The sequence below is a fragment of the Corella eumyota genome, chromosome 1 (assembly GCF_963082875.1).
Source record: "Corella eumyota chromosome 1, kaCorEumy4.1, whole genome shotgun sequence".
Taxonomy (NCBI): domain Eukaryota; kingdom Metazoa; phylum Chordata; class Ascidiacea; order Phlebobranchia; family Corellidae; genus Corella; species Corella eumyota.
The window spans coordinates 22141354-22160304 of NC_137490.1; the positions used below are offsets into that span (position 1 = coordinate 22141354).

The 18951-nt window shown below is 29.9% G+C and overlaps 1 protein-coding gene across 2 annotated transcripts; it reads right to left on the bottom strand.

Moving 5' to 3' along the window:
- Positions 1–6804: 6804 nt before the first annotated feature.
- LOC145740678 (cullin-5-like) lies at positions 6805–18287 on the bottom strand. 2 transcript variants are annotated; one of them, XM_082558503.1, is made up of 17 exons: positions 18072–18287; positions 17374–17469; positions 16923–17036; positions 16209–16382; positions 15628–15769; positions 15131–15276; positions 14580–14742; positions 13907–14037; positions 13278–13450; positions 12255–12387; positions 11731–11865; positions 11186–11297; positions 10480–10652; positions 9732–9893; positions 8484–8602; positions 7593–7716; positions 6805–7100 (listed from the first exon to the last, which is right to left on the bottom strand). In XM_082558503.1, exons 1-17 carry the CDS (start codon positions 18084–18086, stop codon positions 6906–6908), a joined length of 2307 nt encoding a protein of 768 aa, XP_082414629.1. In that variant the 5' UTR covers positions 18087–18287; the 3' UTR covers positions 6805–6905. The 2 variants fall into 2 exon arrangements, with proteins under 2 accessions (XP_082414629.1, XP_082414631.1); XM_082558505.1 differs by lacking the exon at positions 9732–9893.
- Between the last annotated feature and the right edge of the window lie 664 nt (positions 18288–18951).

Here is an 18951-nt window from a genome sequence, read left to right on the forward strand (position 1 = left end):
AGTAAATTTTATTAGAGCACGATAGGCTTAACCATCGCCAGTTTTGAAAGTTTGTGGGTGATCTCAACACCACACATCAAGATCTAGTGTACTTCTCCGAGGTGCGTTGGTTAAGCAAGGGCTGCATGTTGCAACGATTTTACAAACTGCAGAAAGAAGAATCTTATAAACATTTGTTTAATATATTTTCCTCGCCATTTACCACAGACGTTGATAAAGCACGAGCTGATAGGCAAAAGTGTTAAATAAAGGTGCGACCCACGGTTTTACCCAGTCATTTGCATCTGGCCCTCCTGTAATAAAGGTTGCACACCCCTGAACTAGGTATTTGGGTTTTTTTTTTTGTAGCGTTTTTAGAAAATCACGTGATTTGTGTTTCGCCGGTTTTGTATTATTTTTCGCATTGTAACTTGGAATTATTTTCGTAATTATATTTTTTAGTAACGTCATATCTTTTAAAATATAATTCGCCACGTTCTAACAATTTATAAATGGTCGTCAGTATTTATTAAAACAACGATAGTTTATTTTAAAACCAGTTTTAGCCTAAATAAATAAGACACTAATTAAAAATAAATAACTAGTAATAAAAATTACTTACCTGCTGGTAAATCTCGCTGGCAAATATATTCCGAATAATGATGACATACAGTATTCCTCCACTTTGTATCACGAACAAGATAGTAAACACAATTGTCATCCCCTCCCCAATTACTAGGTTGACTACCATACCAGTTAGATTGGCTGCTCTGCAAAGTTGTTCCATCGCTCCACTTAAAAGAAGAATCCTTATTAGCTGGGTTTGTTCTTGTTAGACCGATCCAGTAATAGGTATTTTGTCCTACAACATAAAAGATAATATTTTTGTAACTAAATCACATTTTCAAAAGTTGTTTCAAATTAGTTTAAAACATATGCAATAAAAAAAAATTTCCAAGTTTTAAACCATACTTCCAAATAAATATATTGTTTGATTAATAAAATCACGAATTCCCGATGTCTTAGGAGTTGCCAACATTGAGTTCATTTTTGCACATCTTGTCACTGCTGTTGCGTAGTAAACCTGAGTTAAACCAAAATAATATTCTACATTCTCATGAGTAAACTTAAAGTGCCTGTTTACGAAATTTAAACATTGTTGCCCATCGTTGCCCGTGCTTTCTGTTTTCATGTTTTTAGTTGTTAGAGAACTTGTTTTTTTCTTGTCTGTAGCCATACTAGCAATAGTGGTTGTAGTTATAGCTGTACAACAACAAAAAAATAATAAAGTATCCCCTAATGATTAAGTGAAAAAATATTTAGATTTTACATACTTATTTAAATACAATATATTACTAAAATCAACATCAAAATATCGACTAAAAGTAAAAATTAACAAAAGTTTTAATAGAATTTATTTTAAAAATATTAAAAAACTTGAATAAAATAATTTGGAATCATTATATAAGTTACTTACATGCTGGTATATCTCGTTGGCAAATATATTGCTCACTATGATTACAAGGATGGTCCCACAACTTTGCCCCGGTACCCCACCACAAAATACAATTCGAGGAGTTTGTTCTTGTTAGGTTGATCCAGTGAAGGCCAATGTGTCCTACATAATAAAAGTTCAATTTTTTCGAACTTGTTTATTTTAATACTACATAACAATTAAAACTAGTTTTTCAAATATATTTTTATTTGATTTAATAAATAAAATTATATTTACCCCCGATTGAATATATTGCTTGTTGAACAAAATCACGAATTTCCGATATCTTGGGAGTTGCTAACGTTGAGTTCATTTCTGCACATCTTGTCACTGCTGTTGTGTAGTTAACCTCAGTTAAACCAAAATGATATTCTACATTCTCATGAGCATGCCATAGACGCCCATTTTCTGCTTTTATAGAACATTGTTGCCCATTTACAACATTTAAACTCAAAATCATTAAACTTAAAACTAACTTGTTCATATTGTAACTAATTGGATTGTTGTATAAATAAAGTGATAAAAAATTTAGGTAAAGGCAGTATAAGCCAGGTAAAGACTATAAACTTCCTGTTATAGCGTGAATAGATATTAAGACAATAGGTAATTACCTGTTCAATACTACAAACAATATTTATAACACCTTTATTGTGTAATATTAATTGTATATCGTATTTATTATTTACTTTTATCAATGTGCAAAAAACCAAAATAAATAAATAAAAAAATTATCTAAATTAAAAAAAGAAAACAACGTCGCGTTGTATTTTTAATTAAAACTAAAGTCCCTGGTTCGATTCCCACTACACCCACGTTGTAGTGCAAAAAATGTAGTTCTACTATTTATATCAATATATGTTGTAGTAAACCATGTGAATACACAACAGTTTTAACCATAATATTAATTCAAGATTTTTGTTACTAAAATAATAATATTTAACAATCCATTTAAAATGTTGTTATCAATCATTTGGTGACTTTTATTGTTCAACTAACCATCAAATTTTTGCAGGTTTTAACCAACCCATGTCGACTACTAATAGATTATATTTTAAATAAAAGTCAATATCAGCGGTTTTTAAATTCGGTAAAAATTTTTAATTTTCTTATAATTAAAGTTTAATAGGAATTTAATAATTATTTAAAAATAACTTAAAATTCAACATTTTTGAACTTAAAATTTTACCATTCCACAAAAATGTAAGAACCAACATTTAAGAAAAAATTAAATCATTTTAAGGCAGAACAAACAAAACTTAAATAATTTTTAGAATGAAAACGCAGTGGTGGTTTGTCTTTATGAGACTTGGTAGCATGGGTTCGATTCCCACTGCTGCCTTGTAATTTATAACAGTAAAAAATAGAATATTACTATAAGGAAATGCGGGTCACATATGATGTCCGGTTCTAGACAAAACATAATTACACTACGGTCCATAGTAATTTATAGCTGATGTTTATTATGTTAATAGTTACACTTTTACAAGTAGAAAGAAAACATAAAAATTCCACACAAAACATAATTACACTATGGTCCTCAAAAAAAAATCGCTAAATACGGAATAAGACGGAATTTTAAACCATTTCTAATCTTCCCTTGCGCTTTATAGTCGACTTCGCATTATTTCTTGACCTTTAAGGCCTGTTCACACGACAAGGTAACGTTGCATTGCGTTGCTTTACGTTACGTAACTTTACGAGTTCTATTTTACGAAATCTTACGTAACTTACGCAAACTTTCGTACGTGTGAACGACTCTGTTCATTTTAAATGGTTGCGAAATCTTACGTTACGTTACGTTGCCTACGCCGTGTGAACGGGCCTTAAAAGTCGATCCCGCATAATAGGTAAATACCGCATTCATCCCGAAGTAAAATACAAAAAATGCGGTTCCGTCTCGCATTCCCCGAATTTTTGTTAACGTTTACATATGATCCCTCACTATCCCGTATCCCGTACTTTAGTATTGTTTGGTTAATATCATAAAATATTACATTTAAAAGCGTCAAGTAAAGACTATAAACTTACTGTTATTGCGAGAATCTTTTTATATTTTTTAGAATAATAATTAAAAAAAAGACAATAAGTTTAAAAGTTTAAAGCCCCTGGGACATGCATTTTGCAAACGTTAGTAAAAGTATATTTTTGCATTTACGACAAAAGTTTATATTTTTTTGTAATTTATTTACAAAAAATATCTTAATTTTATTTCGGTTTTGAAAAGTTACAGTAACTCAAAAATAAATATTGTTAAAATCCCACGAACCGTTGTGAATTTACTTGTGACGTCAGAAGTGGCCTAACGTGGCCATTTTGGAAAGATTTTTTTTTTTTTTGATTTAAGCGCGTGTGCAGAAATATTTTTATTTTATCGGCGTTAATATGTTTTGCCAAGAAGAAAGCAAATATGATTCAGTTTGTTTTAATGAATCTCTTTTGGAAAATGGAACTTTTATTGAATATATGTTATAACCCGAGTATTTTGACGCCGAATTGGGAAGGGTAAACAAATTTGAAATTGTTAGTACACACGTGTTTGAGGATTTTAAATCAAGTTTGCGTGAAGGCAGGGTGTAAAATACGAACTAGTAAGATGTTTATAATATATGTGAACTTATTCAAAATACTTAAATCAGTTAAAATAAATACATATTATAAGTAGCTCCTGCTTTTTAAGAAACAATTTAAAAAATATTTAGTATCACTTAGCCTTACTGCTAAACAGCGAAGCTAGGCCGTCTTTTTTGTTTTTTTATTTATTTAACAATAAGTTTTTATGTAAATAAAGTGCCATGTGACAACTGGGTTTCTATAAGTTCAGTTTTCCAATCAGTATGCTGTAGGTAAATTAGAAATCTGAACAGTAAAACAGAAGTGCTTGCTTGCAAAACTGCTCACCTAGGCTTTAAAGGTTTTTGCCTTAATCAATGGGTTTTAGAAACAGTCTATTTGGTTTAGAACAAAATTATGGTGTCATGCAATTAAGGGATCTTATCACAAGTTAGTTTTTAAATTAGATTTATTTAAAAGAATGCTTTATCCTTTTTTTGCTAATTATTAGAAGTATAGGCATATGGTCTACTGACAACTTATGCGAAGGGGGTTTGGGCTATTTAAAAAGAAATCTTAGAGTTATTAAAAAAAATAATAGAACACTAAGATGTTTAAAATATTACAAAAAATATTTAGAAAAAAGGGAATTTTACAACGTGATGATGTTTGCCACTCTTTTAAAATCGTATCGTTTGCACAAACTGAATCTTTTGACGCACAATTTTTGATTCCCGGGAATTCGTGGAAACTAAACATTTTGCCAAATGCATCAGCATTCTTACGGCCCCCAACCAGACATTTTCTCACTGTATTTTTTTAGTTTTTATTAAATACAAAATATTTAAACGGAATTTTTTAAATTTAGACTAAATAAGGTACTTTTTTGCCATGACTTTTAATATTTTGTCCTCTACGTATTTCTTTGTAATTATTATTAACGTCACAAAGGATTTGTTGTGACAATTTTAATATTTTCGAGTAGCTTATATTTTTTTGTTTTTTACCTCACGTTGAACAAACTATTTCTATACGAAATTAAAACTTACAATTTTGCGTAAATGTAGTAAATACAAGATAACAAACTTTAAAATCAATCATTTGCCAACTTTTGTTATTTGTAAACTGCGCAATTGTACAATTACGCTCAGTTTTGAATAAAAATGGGCGTACGCACTACTAATAAGATTTGTAATGCTTTTTATATCATATAGGATATTATTTTTGTAGCCAAAGCTTAGCCGAGTCATAAATTAAACATTTTGTTGAAAAACACATAAAATATTTGATTAAAAATACATTTAAAGTTAAAATAAACACAGTGCAGACAGCAAAATATTTGATATTTTTAGGCCAAAGGCCACCTCTGACGTCACAATGGATTTGTTAGGATTTTAGTGTAGTACGATTTCAACCGCTCCTAACTTTATAAAAACACGTCATAACAAAATTTTTTTTCTAAATTTTTTTTTCGAAGACCCAACGACTTTATCAAAGTCAAGTTACTTTATGATGTCCCAGGCGCTTTAAGAAGTTGTCATGATTTCCTGAATTGTTAAATACAATAGACCATGTTTGTTACGTCACCATTGTATTATATGATTCATGAATTAAAAGTTAAATAAAATTTTTTTCCTTTTTTTTGTAGTATCTTAAAATAATATGTCAAATATTTTTATTGGGTAAGGATGTGCTATTGTGACGTGTTTAAGCTATCTGTAAACGTCAGGCTTAAGGGCGAATAGTGTGGCATTGACGGGATTCAAACCCTGAACCTTTAAGGCTGTACTTTGTTATATTAATATATTTTGAATGAAGCTTAGTAGACGATTAATATATTTGTTTAAACTTGACTGAGTTTAGAAATGTAAATAAATTATTTTTACGTCAATAAAAAGTCTGATTTGAACTTGACGCCTTATTCCCTATGACGTAATCAGGTAGGGGCAATACTAAAAGAAAGGGGGTAAAGGGAAGACGTGAAGAGAAGAAACCCCCTAAAAAGAAGAGGGGGCTAAAGAAAAATTATTTTGCAGACATTTTTAGCAGCGGAAATGCTTCTTTAATGCTTTTAGGCATTGACAATTTCCGCTGTTCACTAAAAATAACTGCAAAATACTTTTTAGCCTCTTCTTTCCTCCTTTTTGTGCTTTTTTTTCCTTTACTTTTTTTTTGTATATATCTTTATCCTCGATGTGGGGAAGTCGAATGCGCGACTTACTCCGACCCAGTCTCGAGTTGCCTGTGGCGGTTTGGGATATTATAGATTATAATTGCCCGGTAATTATGCTGCTGATTAAATGCTGGCTTAGCAGGAGTTCATACCGTTTATAGCACCTTACTTAAGGATGCTACAGCATGAGATCAGTTAGGATTAAACCCATGACATCATGTGTGGTGTAGCAAGAATTCTTATAAATACACCACGCTGCAGGTACACCACTTCTTAGTTTTAGTGCTACCCATCAGGTAATAACTAATTTTTTTGCTATATGATTTGGTAAGATCACAGATATTCTAGAATTTTAAGTCATATTAGTTCTTGTGATGTTGTTAAAAAAAAGTTTTGAAAAACAATTTGAAAAAAAACAGTGAAAAGAAATTTTATAATTTTATGAAAACAATATCAACAAAAAACAGAATCAATTTTCTGACAAAAAACAACAACAATATTATAAACAACATTTCATTAAATGGTTTTTAAACAAGGAAGTAATGAAAATTCAAAAATCCAACAACCAACTTATATAATGTTAAATATTTTATCATTTAAACCCGTTTCAAATTTTTAACCTGTTTGAACCAGATTTTAATATATTTAGTGACGTCACAATTTCCATATAAACAATAAATAAATTAAATGTCTATCATGATTTATAACTTAAGCTTCATATATAAAAGAATTAATATCATTGTCATCCCTTTTCATGTATTTATTATCAATTAACCACTCAATCTGCTGCTTAATTAGTTTTTTTTGCGGCAAAAACATATTTTTAAGGATCTCAACCAGTTCGGTTTGGAGTTTGGCATTGGTGATTCGCTTTCTCATTTTTAAGATCTTGACAATTGCCTCCTGATATTTAAAAATAATATTTCGGTTTTTAATTTTAACTCGCAATAAATTTTAAAAAAATGTCCGCTAAAAAATGAAGTTATTAAAAATAATCCAATGCCGGCTTTAGCTTGCCTAAAGGGTCATATATATTTATCCTCGATGTGGGAACGTTGACTTCACGCCTTTAACATAAAGTACCATGAGTTACCTCGACCCAGTCTTAAGGTTGTCATTGCCAATTTGAAGTATTATAGATTATCGTTGCCCGATAATTAAGCTGCTGATTAAGTGCTGACTCACCAAAAATTTATACCGTTTCTAGCGCCTTACTCAAGAGCGCTACAGCATAAGAGCAGTGGGGATCTAACCCGGGACCTCATGTGATGAAAACAAGTGTTCTGACCACTACACCATGCTGCCAGTGAACATAGTTTTATTTCTTTTGTAAGCCCATAAATTGGACAAATATTATGCATCACTATGCTCCATTATATAAAAAGTAACTTTTACCTGAGTTCTTAATATTCGAAGCTGAGTGATACCTTCGTTGTCCTCTTCCCTGCTCTTATCGGAGGACAACTGCAACCTCCCAATTAAGTTGACTCTTCCTCTCTTTTGAACCTTTCCACCTTTCCTGTGAGGATAAAGTTTAAATTAAAATTAACTGGAAATTGGGATCTGCACATATGACCGATAACTTATATTTAAAAATGACAATTTAACGAAATTTAGGTCAATATTTTTTAAAGGTTATTTTTCAGCGGAGGAAAGAGTAAGCTGGGGTAATAAAAAATGTTTATCATTTTTGAGCATAAGTTTTTAGTCAACTGACAAAAATTCTTAAAAAAAGGTTTTTGAAGAAACCACGGGCAAGTTTCCAACAACAGTATTCTAGCCTGAAACCTCCAGGTTTCATTTATATTTTATGCAACATTAAATAATTCTTTTGATTTATTGATCAGTGACTTAGTGTAGAGTTTAAAACCCTTAACAGCATGAGGTCATTGGTTCCCCACTGCTTCTATGCTGTAGCTACCTTGAGTAACGTATTATAAATTGCAACAACTTAGCAGTGCCAAAATCAATTACTAGATTAATTATCACACAATTAAAATAAATATTATTTAAAACTGTTACAGTCTATTTAGGACTGGGTCAGGGTAACTGATGTTACTTTATATATAGGTTGTTGAGTCAACCTCCCCACATTAAAAATATATTAAAAATGGTTCCAAAAAAAATGACGGCAAATTAGGTTAATTACTAATATTAGTAGGTCAATAATATCCAAAATTTTAAACTGCGTCAGGGTAACAAAATGTTACTTTATATTTAGGTTATAAGATCAGCCTTTCCACATCGAGGATAAATAAAAACAGAAACAGCCAAATCTAAACTTACATTAAGGCAAACTGATGATTAACTTTAAATAAAGATCCATCAACAAACTCCTTGAAAGACGAAACAGCTGGGACACAAATTAAAACTTGTCGTTTTAATTTCCCGTTTGCTATCAGTGACTTAAAAATAAAAAATTAAAATAAACTTTAAAAAGGTTAATAAAAAAAAAAATTTTTTGGTAACAATTAAAAATATTTTTAACTTAATACATCAATGTAAATACCAGTTATATTAATAACACACTTTACATCACTAAAATAACCATTTCATTTGAAAAAAACACCATTTATTTAAATCACACACAATTAAAAATAACATTCATCAAAACCAAAAACCAATAAAAACCATTTATTAAAATTACACACCAATAAAACACCATTTATCTGAACCACAAACCAATAAAACCATTTATTAAAACCACACAAATTTAAATACAGTTTATCTGAATTACACACTAATAAAAACAACATTTATCCAAATAAGACACTTATAAAAATACCATCTAAATTACACACCAATAAATTACCATCTATTTAAATTACACACCAATAAACTACCATTTATTTAACCCACACACCAACAAAAACACCATTTCAGCAAGTCACTCACCAATAAAAACACCATTTATAAACATAACCCACTTAAAAAAATTCAATCTCTACATTAAAGAGATGGTTCGGTCGCAGAGTTTCGTTTTTAATTATGTTGGAATTTTTCCAACTTGCACGAGGATAACATTTTTTTTAAAATTGTTTTTTTTTTAAAAAAAAGGTAGTTTTTGAGATTAAATTTTCCAAAATTTTAAATTTCCAAAATTAACAACATAACCTTAATTTGTTAAAATTTTTAAAATACAGCCTACCCAAATAAAAATACTTAAAAAGTAAAAAATGTATAATATAAATATAATATGGCTAAATATTACTTTTTATGTCAAGTTTGTTTTCTGCAAAAAAAATTTAAAAAAGTACAACAAACGGCTCAGAGAGGACAAAATGGGGTCATTTTCCTGTGTCTGCTAGCATATGATCTTACGACGATGACGTCGTGCGTCACGTGACTCGCGAGCGTAGGGATTTTCCCTATTACTTTTAAATCCCGATATCTCAAAAACTACTTGACCAATTTTTAAAATAATGATATCCTCGTGCAAGTTGGAAAAATTTCAACATAATTAAAAAAGAAACTCTGCGACCAAACCATCTCTTTAAGTAAATTTTATTAATTTTTTTTTTAATAAATTTTTACCCATAAAGTTTTTCTGAGTTCAATATCAGGCAACTGAGTGGCAAGTTTCAGACTTTCATAAGAAACCTGATTGAATGAACTTGTATTCCAGACAAACAGCACTGACATTTGGAAAGTGGTGATCTCAATGTCATATTGCCCAACTTCAGTTTTAAAGTTCATCTGTAAATAAGGTTTAAAATCATTAAATTAATTTTGTCATTTTTTCCCGTCGCATTGTTGTAATATTAATTTTATATTGTATTTATTATTTACTTTTATCAATGTGTGAAAAGCCAAAATAAAGAAATAAATAAAAAAAGGGTTTAATGTTTATTTCAATAAAATTTAAAAAAAAAAAGAATGACAAAAATTTTGAAATCAACATTTTTTTTAAAAAATGAAAAAAGATTGATTAAAATTAAGCAAAAAACAATTAGAAAGGTTTATAGAAATCTTTAAATCTTATCATTAAAACAAAAAAAAATTTGAAATCAACATTTAAAAAAAGGAAAATTTTTGACAAGCTTGATTTAAAATAAGCAAAAAAAAAAATGTTCACAGAAGATATTTGAAATCGCAAAAAACTTTGATTTAAAATTACTACCGTTAACTGCAATAGTCAAAAACGGTTGAAAAAATATACTTTGTAAATAACATTGATATTAAATATCACTGATTAATTATTACAAAACCTTATTTGATTTAGAACTTATTAAATTAAAAAAATCTCTAAAAATTTTTTTTTTAAAAAGTTGAAAATTCTTACTATTCCATTTGACATCAGATGGTTCCAGTTAAGTTTTCTTCCTGTGTGTTTTCCTCTGTAAAAGTCCTCAATGTCTCCGATGAGGTCCTCCAGAGCAGCAGGAAGAGAGACAGGAATCTTATCTGATCTTCTGGACCAAGCACCAGCGTTTAAAATCTTAATATTGGCAATATCTAAATAAAAGAAAAATGAATTTACTAAACATCGAGCTTAGTGGGTGAATTATACTTGTACGTCCAATCAAAATTGCTATTGTGGTGCGGGCAAATATTACATAAGAGTTGTGACTATATTATGACAATTAAAATCTTAACCCGAAGTTGGGCAAACAATTAGTAAATGATATATAGTTCAATAAAGTTCCTAAAAATACATTTAATACTGACAATATTTTAAATAAAACTTTAATATATTTTTTTAGTATGACCTTTTATTGAATTGTATAGAAAAGTAACAATAACAGAAATTATTTCTGAAAAAATAATATTATGTCATAACTTCAAACCCAACGGGCTGCTATAAACGATATAAACTCCTGCTGAGCCAACACTTAATCAACAGCTTGAATATCGGGCAATTATAATCTTATATCCCAAACTGCCACAGGCAACTCGAGACTGGGTCAGGGTAGCAAATGTTACTCTATGTTTAGGTTGTAAAGTCGACCTCTCCCACATTTAGGGTAAATAAGTACAACAAAGTAAACCTGCAATCTTATCATTTCTTCCTTCTTTAAAATTTTGGTTAAGGTCTTCACTGACTTTAATATCTTGAAACATTCGAGCTAACTTATTGACATAATCAGCTGGCATTCCAACCTGTTATTAATAAATTTTTAATATTAAAATTAATAACTTAAAAAACAAAGACAATTTAGGATAATTAAACTTGTACAACTTGAGATTGGATTGGGGTGATATCATAATGTCAATAATATCTTAAACTTGTACAACTTGGGACTAGGTTGGGGTAATATCATGAGGTCAATAATATCTTAAACTTGTACAATTTGAAACTGGGTTGGGGTAATATTATGGGTAAATAATATCTTAAACTTGTACAACTTGGGACTGGGTTGGGGTAATATCATGAGGTCAATAATATCTTAAACTTGTACAACTTAAGACTGGGTTGGGGTAATATCATAAGGTCAATAATATCTTAAACTTGTACAACTTGGGACTGGGTTGGGGTAATATCATGAGGTCAATAATATCTTAAACTTAAAGTTTGTTACATTTAAAATTTTACCTCTCTCAGACCTTCCACCATATTCTCTTCTTTCTCATTATCAGCACAAGTTCCAAGGATTAACCTTCTAGTTAAATGGGCTTTGTGATACTTCATAAAAACATCTTTGTTAGAAACATATTTCAGCAACAACAGCTACGAAAAAAAATTTAAACGTTAATAAATGTCTAATTTAAAATTTTTTTAAATGTTTTAAAAGAAAAATTCATTTATGAAATCAGAACAGTTTTGGTTACATTCATTCGATACCAAAACACTTTAATAAAAAATGTAACAAACTTTAAATATAATAATAATCATTTAAAGGTTGGCAAAGTTATGCTGTTTAAGTAACTACATTATCAAATCAATATTATAAGGTCAAAAATATCTTAAAACTTATAAAGTGACTACATTATCAAACTATAAATCTAGGCTTTAGCGAAAAAAAACTAAAAATATAAATTTAAACTAAAAAGGCCAAATTATAAATTTAAGTTTAAACAATGAAAACTAACAGAGTCTAGCAAAAAATTTACACTGACCACGTTTTGAAGTTTGTTGTCGATCTCATCTGTAGTTAACTTCTTACTGAGCGGGGTTTTTCTTAAAAGCATGTCACAGAAGTTTGCCAATAATTCGGGACATCTCGACTCTGGGGGAAGTTTAATTGGGTTTCTGCCACAGAAAAACCAACAAATTAATGGTGTTTTAAATAGATGGTGCTTTAATAGTGCTTTTTAATTTATGGTTATTGGTATTTAAATTTAAAATTGATATTTTTAATCATAAAAATTATGTTTGTAATCTTAAAAATGGTTTCAATAAACATAATTATGTTTTTTTGGCTAATGAAGTTTTTTTTAATAACAGTGTTTTAAAATTGATTTTTTATTTTTAGGAAATTTTTTTATGTGAGGCCTTTTTGAGACTAGGTCAGGGTAATTAATGCAACCTTAAGTAAGGCCATATAGTCAGCCTTTTCTCATCAATAAACAAATACATTAAACTGGCAGCGTGGTGTAGTGGTAAAAACACTTGCTCCACCACCATGAGATTGTGGGTTAAATCCCCACTGCTCTCATGCTGTAGCGCCCTTGAGTAAGGCGATATAAACGATATAAACTCCTGCTGAGCCAGCACTTAATCAGCAGCTTAATTATCGGGCAATTATAATCTATAATATCCCAAACTGCCACAGGCAACTCGAGACTGGGTCGGAGTAACTGATGTTACTCTATGTTTAGGTTGCGTATTTGACCTTCCCACATCGAGGATAAAGATATATACAAAAACAAACATAAAAATTTGCTTTTAAATTAAATAAAACTGCAGTTTGTGGTGCCAGAAAAATATTTGTTGAGACAATGTTAATTTTAGTATTGTTAAAGTAACTGGTCAAACTAGTAAAATGCAGTCTGCAGATGGGCCATAGATGTTAAATCATATATAATCTTCTGTTTGTGCAACCGTATCATCAACAATGCTTTTCTTAGCAATATAAAAGTTATTGGCCAAATAAGATAAATACAGTGTATAGAGTGGGCTAAAAAACAAGAAAAACTCACTGTTTGGCTTTTGTTTGCAACTCAAGATTGAACACAGAATGATCATTCACAACTTTCTCAAAAGCTTTGTCTCGAGTTGTTAGAAATTGTGGATCATCTTCAAACGACTTTTTAACAAGTATTGAAAACTGATTGAACAGGGAGAGTAACAGTTCTATGTACTTCTCAGAATCCTGAGGATAAAGTGAAAAATTTTAAAAACAAACTTTTAAACACTCAATAGCTCAAGTATAAAATTAAAAATATTAAACCTGCAATAAAAATAAAGCCAATGCATACCGCTTGGATAAATAAAAACATATTTTTTTGAATATATCTTTATCCTCGATGTGGGAAAGTCGAATGTGCGACTTAAACATAGAGTAACATCAGTTACTCCGACCCAGTCTCGAGTTGCCTGTGGCAGTTTGGGATATTATAGAGACTATAATTGCCCGATAATTAAGCTGCTGATTAAGTGCTGGCTCAGCAAGAGTCCATGCCACTTATAGTGCCTTACTCAAGGGTGCTACAGCATGAAGCAGTCGGGATTGAACCCATAACATCATAAAGTGTAGCAAGAGTTCTGACTACTACACCACGCTGCCAATCTTTATAGTTAAAATTAATGTTATTAAGTGGGAATTTACCGAAGTTATAATTTCCTGACAGGATTTCATGTCAGCCAGACCACGTTGTGTTATATGTTCCTCCAAACATTCCAACATTGGTTTGACCCCATCTTTGATCCTCTTCATTAAGTTAAACATTAAATTCAGTTCTGTAAAACAAATAGTTGGTAAATTGATGGTTATTTTATACAACATGTAGTCTGAATATACTTAGAATCAGTGGGAATCGAACCCAGAACCTCAGAGTGTGACATAAAGATCATAACTACTACAAAACACTAGAGTGTGACATAAAGATCATAACTACTACAAAACACACAAAATGCATAGAAAGACCAAGTAGATAATTGATTTAAATAAGTTAAAATCAAAGCAGCATAAGGTAGTAGTTAGAACCATTAACTTTACAACTTAAAATAGGTGATATTAATGGTATAAACTCCTGAAAATATTTAAAGCACCTATCTTCAGCCTTAAAACCAATTGGCAGATTAATTATTATGCAATTAATATCAATAATATCCTAAATTAACAAAGATAACTTAAGACTTGATCCTTTATGTTTAGAACATGAAGTCTGCCTTCCCACATTAAGATAAATATATACCCCCAAAAAAATGCAAAATAAATTAAGACAAACTGATGCTAAAATGTTGCAAGATGTAAAATTTCAGAGATTATTTAAACTTACGGTCAGTCATGTTATCTGTTATCATTCCTCTACATTCATTAAGTATAGGTGTAGTATATTGAGTCACTAGAACATTAACACAACTATCAACAAGAATGGGCAGAGAAGTAGATTCCAAATACCTTGTTCCTCTCACATTCTCTTCAGTTAATTTCTGCTGAGCCTTAAAATTTAAGATAACTTTAAATTATATAATCTGTATTGGCAATTAGAATCTTATACGTATAATGGCGACTTAAACATAGAGTAACATCAGTTACTCCAACCCAGTCTCGAATTGCCTGTGGCAGTTTGAGATAATATAGATTATGATTACCAAATAAATATACTGCGGATTAAGTGCTGGCTCAGCAGGGGTTCATACTGTTTATACAGCCTTACTTAAGGGCGCTACAGCATGGGAGCAGTGGGGAATAAACCCACAACCCCATGTGGGGTGTAGCAGGTGTTCTTACCACAACACCACACTGCCAGTAAATAGTCTTCTATTTTAAAATGTTTATATAAAACTGTTTTAATAAAATAAAACCTTAAAAATTAACTTTACTTACATATTTCATGTAGTTTGTTACACCTTCTTTCTCTAAATAATCAATAGATTGTTGATTGTAAAAATCTTCTGTTGTTTTGATGTAAGCAGCTTCAAAATGTTCCCGATATATCTCAAGTGGTTCCTCAGGATTTGAGCATAAATTTACTAAAAAAAATTGAGTTTTTATTGTCTAGTGATTAACTAGTCATGTGGTGTATTGGTGAAAACAATTGGCTTCACTACAGGAGGACCTGGGTTCGATCCACACTGCTTTCATGTCACTGAACCCTTGATTAAGGTGCTATAAACAGCACAAACTCCTGCCAAGCAAAAAACTTATCAGCAAAAAAATTATCAGGTAATTATAGGTAATAATATCCCAAATTGTTAAAGGCAACTCAAGTCTTGGTTAGGGTAACAAATGTTGCTATATGTTTAGGTAATAAAGTCGTTTTCTATATTTCTTAAACATCGAAACAAAATTTTTTTTAAAAAGGCAAAAAAAAAATATTTTACCAAAAGATTGTCGAACTCCAATGACAAGTTGCGCATCCAGGGTTTCCCCTTCTCTTTCTCTTTTAATTAAAATCATCGTTCGTTCTTTTAATAGCTCGAACAAGTTGGAAAAAATATTCTCGTTCCAACAATCTAACATCAACTAAAAATATTCCATCTTTTATTTTAAAATATTTTAACTAGGTCACAATTCCATTTACATATACTAAAGCTTGGTGGACGATTTATGTCCAAACTAAAAGCCTTTAGAATAAATAAAACTGGTATTTGTGGTCCATAGGTAAACTATCAGGTGGAAAAATTAGTTAAGAGCAACCTTATAACAGCAATCAAAATCCAAACAGCAGGGCAAACTATTGACTAGTATTTTTTAATAAAATTAAAGAAATATTTATAATTTAGCTAAACAAATAACTTGTTTTAAAGTTAAAATAATAGCTTGTATTATATTAGCCACAGTAGCCTACGTATTTTTGGCACAGCATAATTCTCAGCTCAGCAAAAATAAACTTAGCCTGTCATTTAAACATTACTGATATGCAAAATCAAATATAAAAAAACAATATTTTTATCACTCTTACCTTTCTTACAATAGTGTTACGAGAACTTGTATTTTTCTTTTTATTTTCGTTGTTCAAACTCGCTTCAAGTTGTTTGAACGGTTCTGGCAGATAACTGCACTGATCAAAGAAAGTTTTCCACTCTGTGATGTAAGCACGAAGCAATCCATTCCCCTCCTGGTGTTGTTGAATTCTCTAAAGGTTAATTTGTAACTGTAAGATATTGTTTTTTTATCCTTAATGTGGGAAAGTTGACTTCATGACCTAAACATAGAGTAACAAAAGTTACTCCGACCCAGTCTTGAGTTCCCTTTAGCAGTTTGAAATATTATAGAATATTATTTGCTTTGGCTTAGCAGAAGTTAGAGCACTTTTTTTTAAGGGCATGAGAGAGGGTGGGATTGAACCCACAACCTCATGTAGTGTAGCCAAGTTCTCTGACCACTACGCCATCGGCATTATATAGTGGTAACTGTTTACTTTAAAATTAACAGATTTTTAAATGATTGTACTGTTGATATGACTCCACTCACTATAATACTACCCAAATTAATAAAAGATTTAAATAATAAGGTTAAAAGTTTTCTATAAAATAGTAGAGACCGTACTTTACGGTCCCCAAATTTACATATTACTTTTATGGTTCTTATAGTCTTTGTTTTTTGTTCTATATGCATTTAATTCTGCCATATTAGAAAACTACAGTAGCTGAATATCTAAATAATTCATTTTTACCTCTTTTGCATCTTTAACAAAACCTGAAATATTGGTTTCCAGTGCTGATTTAACCTTTTTTGGACCTTCTATATTATCCCACAAACAAACTGAGTGAACATCCCAAAATAAATCCTAAAAAAATTAAGTTTTTAAAAATTTGATGTTGCAACATTTTGCATGACCAAAAATTTAAGACTAAACTTGAATACCAGAAAAAACTTATTTTATTATCAAACAAGTTAATGAAACCGATATATAATGAAGCTTAGTGAATAATATGTCCAATTTATAGGGCTACACAATAAAACTGCCATTAGTGGTGCACAAATAAATTATTGCGGACGAAAGTTAGTTTATAGTTGCGACCATATTACAAAAAATCTAAATTCTGGATTTCAACTAGTTTAAAAAATAAAACTTAATTTTAAACTTTAATTTAAAATAATAAAGCTAAAACCATTACACTTACATGCCATTCTTTTTTAGTGACTTCTTCTAGTTTTAAAAGTTTAAGAATAACTTCTTTCATTGAAGGCCATTTATCTTCAAACGTTTGTTGTCCTCCCTTTAAAATAATTCTAATTTAACAAATTTTTTACAAAATAATTCATTAGTATTAAAAAGATTAAGCTCAAATATATGTTTTTATATATCTTCATCCTTGATGAATAAAAGACCATATTAACTTATAAACCGGCAGCGTGGTGTAGTGATAAGAACTCTTGCTACACCACACATGAGGTCGTGGGTTCAATCCCCACTGATTTCATGCTGTAGCGCCCTTGAGTAAGATGCTATAAACAATATGAACTCCTGTTGAGCCAGCACTTAATCAGCAGCATAATTACCGGGCAATTATAGTCTCTATAATATCCCAAACTGCCACAGGCAACTCGAGACTGGGTCGAAGTAACTTATGTTACTCTATGCATTTGACTTTCCCACATCGAAAATAAAGATATATACAAAAAAAAAAAACATAAGAGTTACATTTGATACACAAATTTATTCTCAAAAACAAAATTTGTGAACTACACATACATCACAAAATACTTTATTAGTTTAGCAGTTAAATAATACAAAAGCTGTCTAATTAGAAAAGCTGTCTATTTTTTTAAATAAATTGTAAATAGGCAAAAAAATTACTTAATTTTACTAGATACTTACCATTAACATAGACATGTTTTCCGATTTTCGTTGCTATCTTACCGAAAAGATTAATAAAACTACTGTGTTGAGGTATATACGGTTGATAAAAGCAAGAAATAATTATGGCAAATTGTATTTTGAATCAAAATCTATCGCAGCATGTTATTTTAGCACCGTTTTAAGTCAGCTGTTCGTTTAAAATAGGCGATTATAAAAGTTGTTGGATCAAATATCAAAAACTTTCAACGTGATTAAAATAATAAATAAAACGAGAGAAGGAAAGAAAAAACAGTAAATGAGAGAATTGAATTTAAGTTGTTTTCGTAGTAATTTTTTTTAAATACATACTGGTTATTTTTTTATTTACAAACATTTATTCTTTAACTTGCACACATTAATTCCTTAATATTCTATTTAATAGAAATATTAAGCAATTAGCTTTAAAAGAAAAAGTTATAAAAAAAAACTTGTAAAAATAAAATTAGTATTTTTAACCTGTAATCTAATTTTTTTTAACTTTTTTTTTATTTTAATTATTTTAAAACTTTATTTAAACAAATTTAAGTTTTAAAAAACAATTTTTTGTTATTTTTAAATAAAAACTTTTTTTTTAAATAATTTTTTTAAGATTGCAAAGTATTGCGACACAAGCGGCAATAAATATCAATTTAACCTATGAACCAAAATCTAATATCCCGGATGTTGGGGTAACAACAGCCGCCATCTTATAACGGAAGAGTTTTTTAATATTAATTTTTAATTATTAGCTTAAATTAATAAACAAATTGTCTTCATAATTTTTAGAATTATTAATTTTGTTGATATCAAGGGTATAACAGTCGATTAAATGGTTTTTATTTAGCCGATTTTTTGTTAGGCGGCAAAAAAATCGTATCGG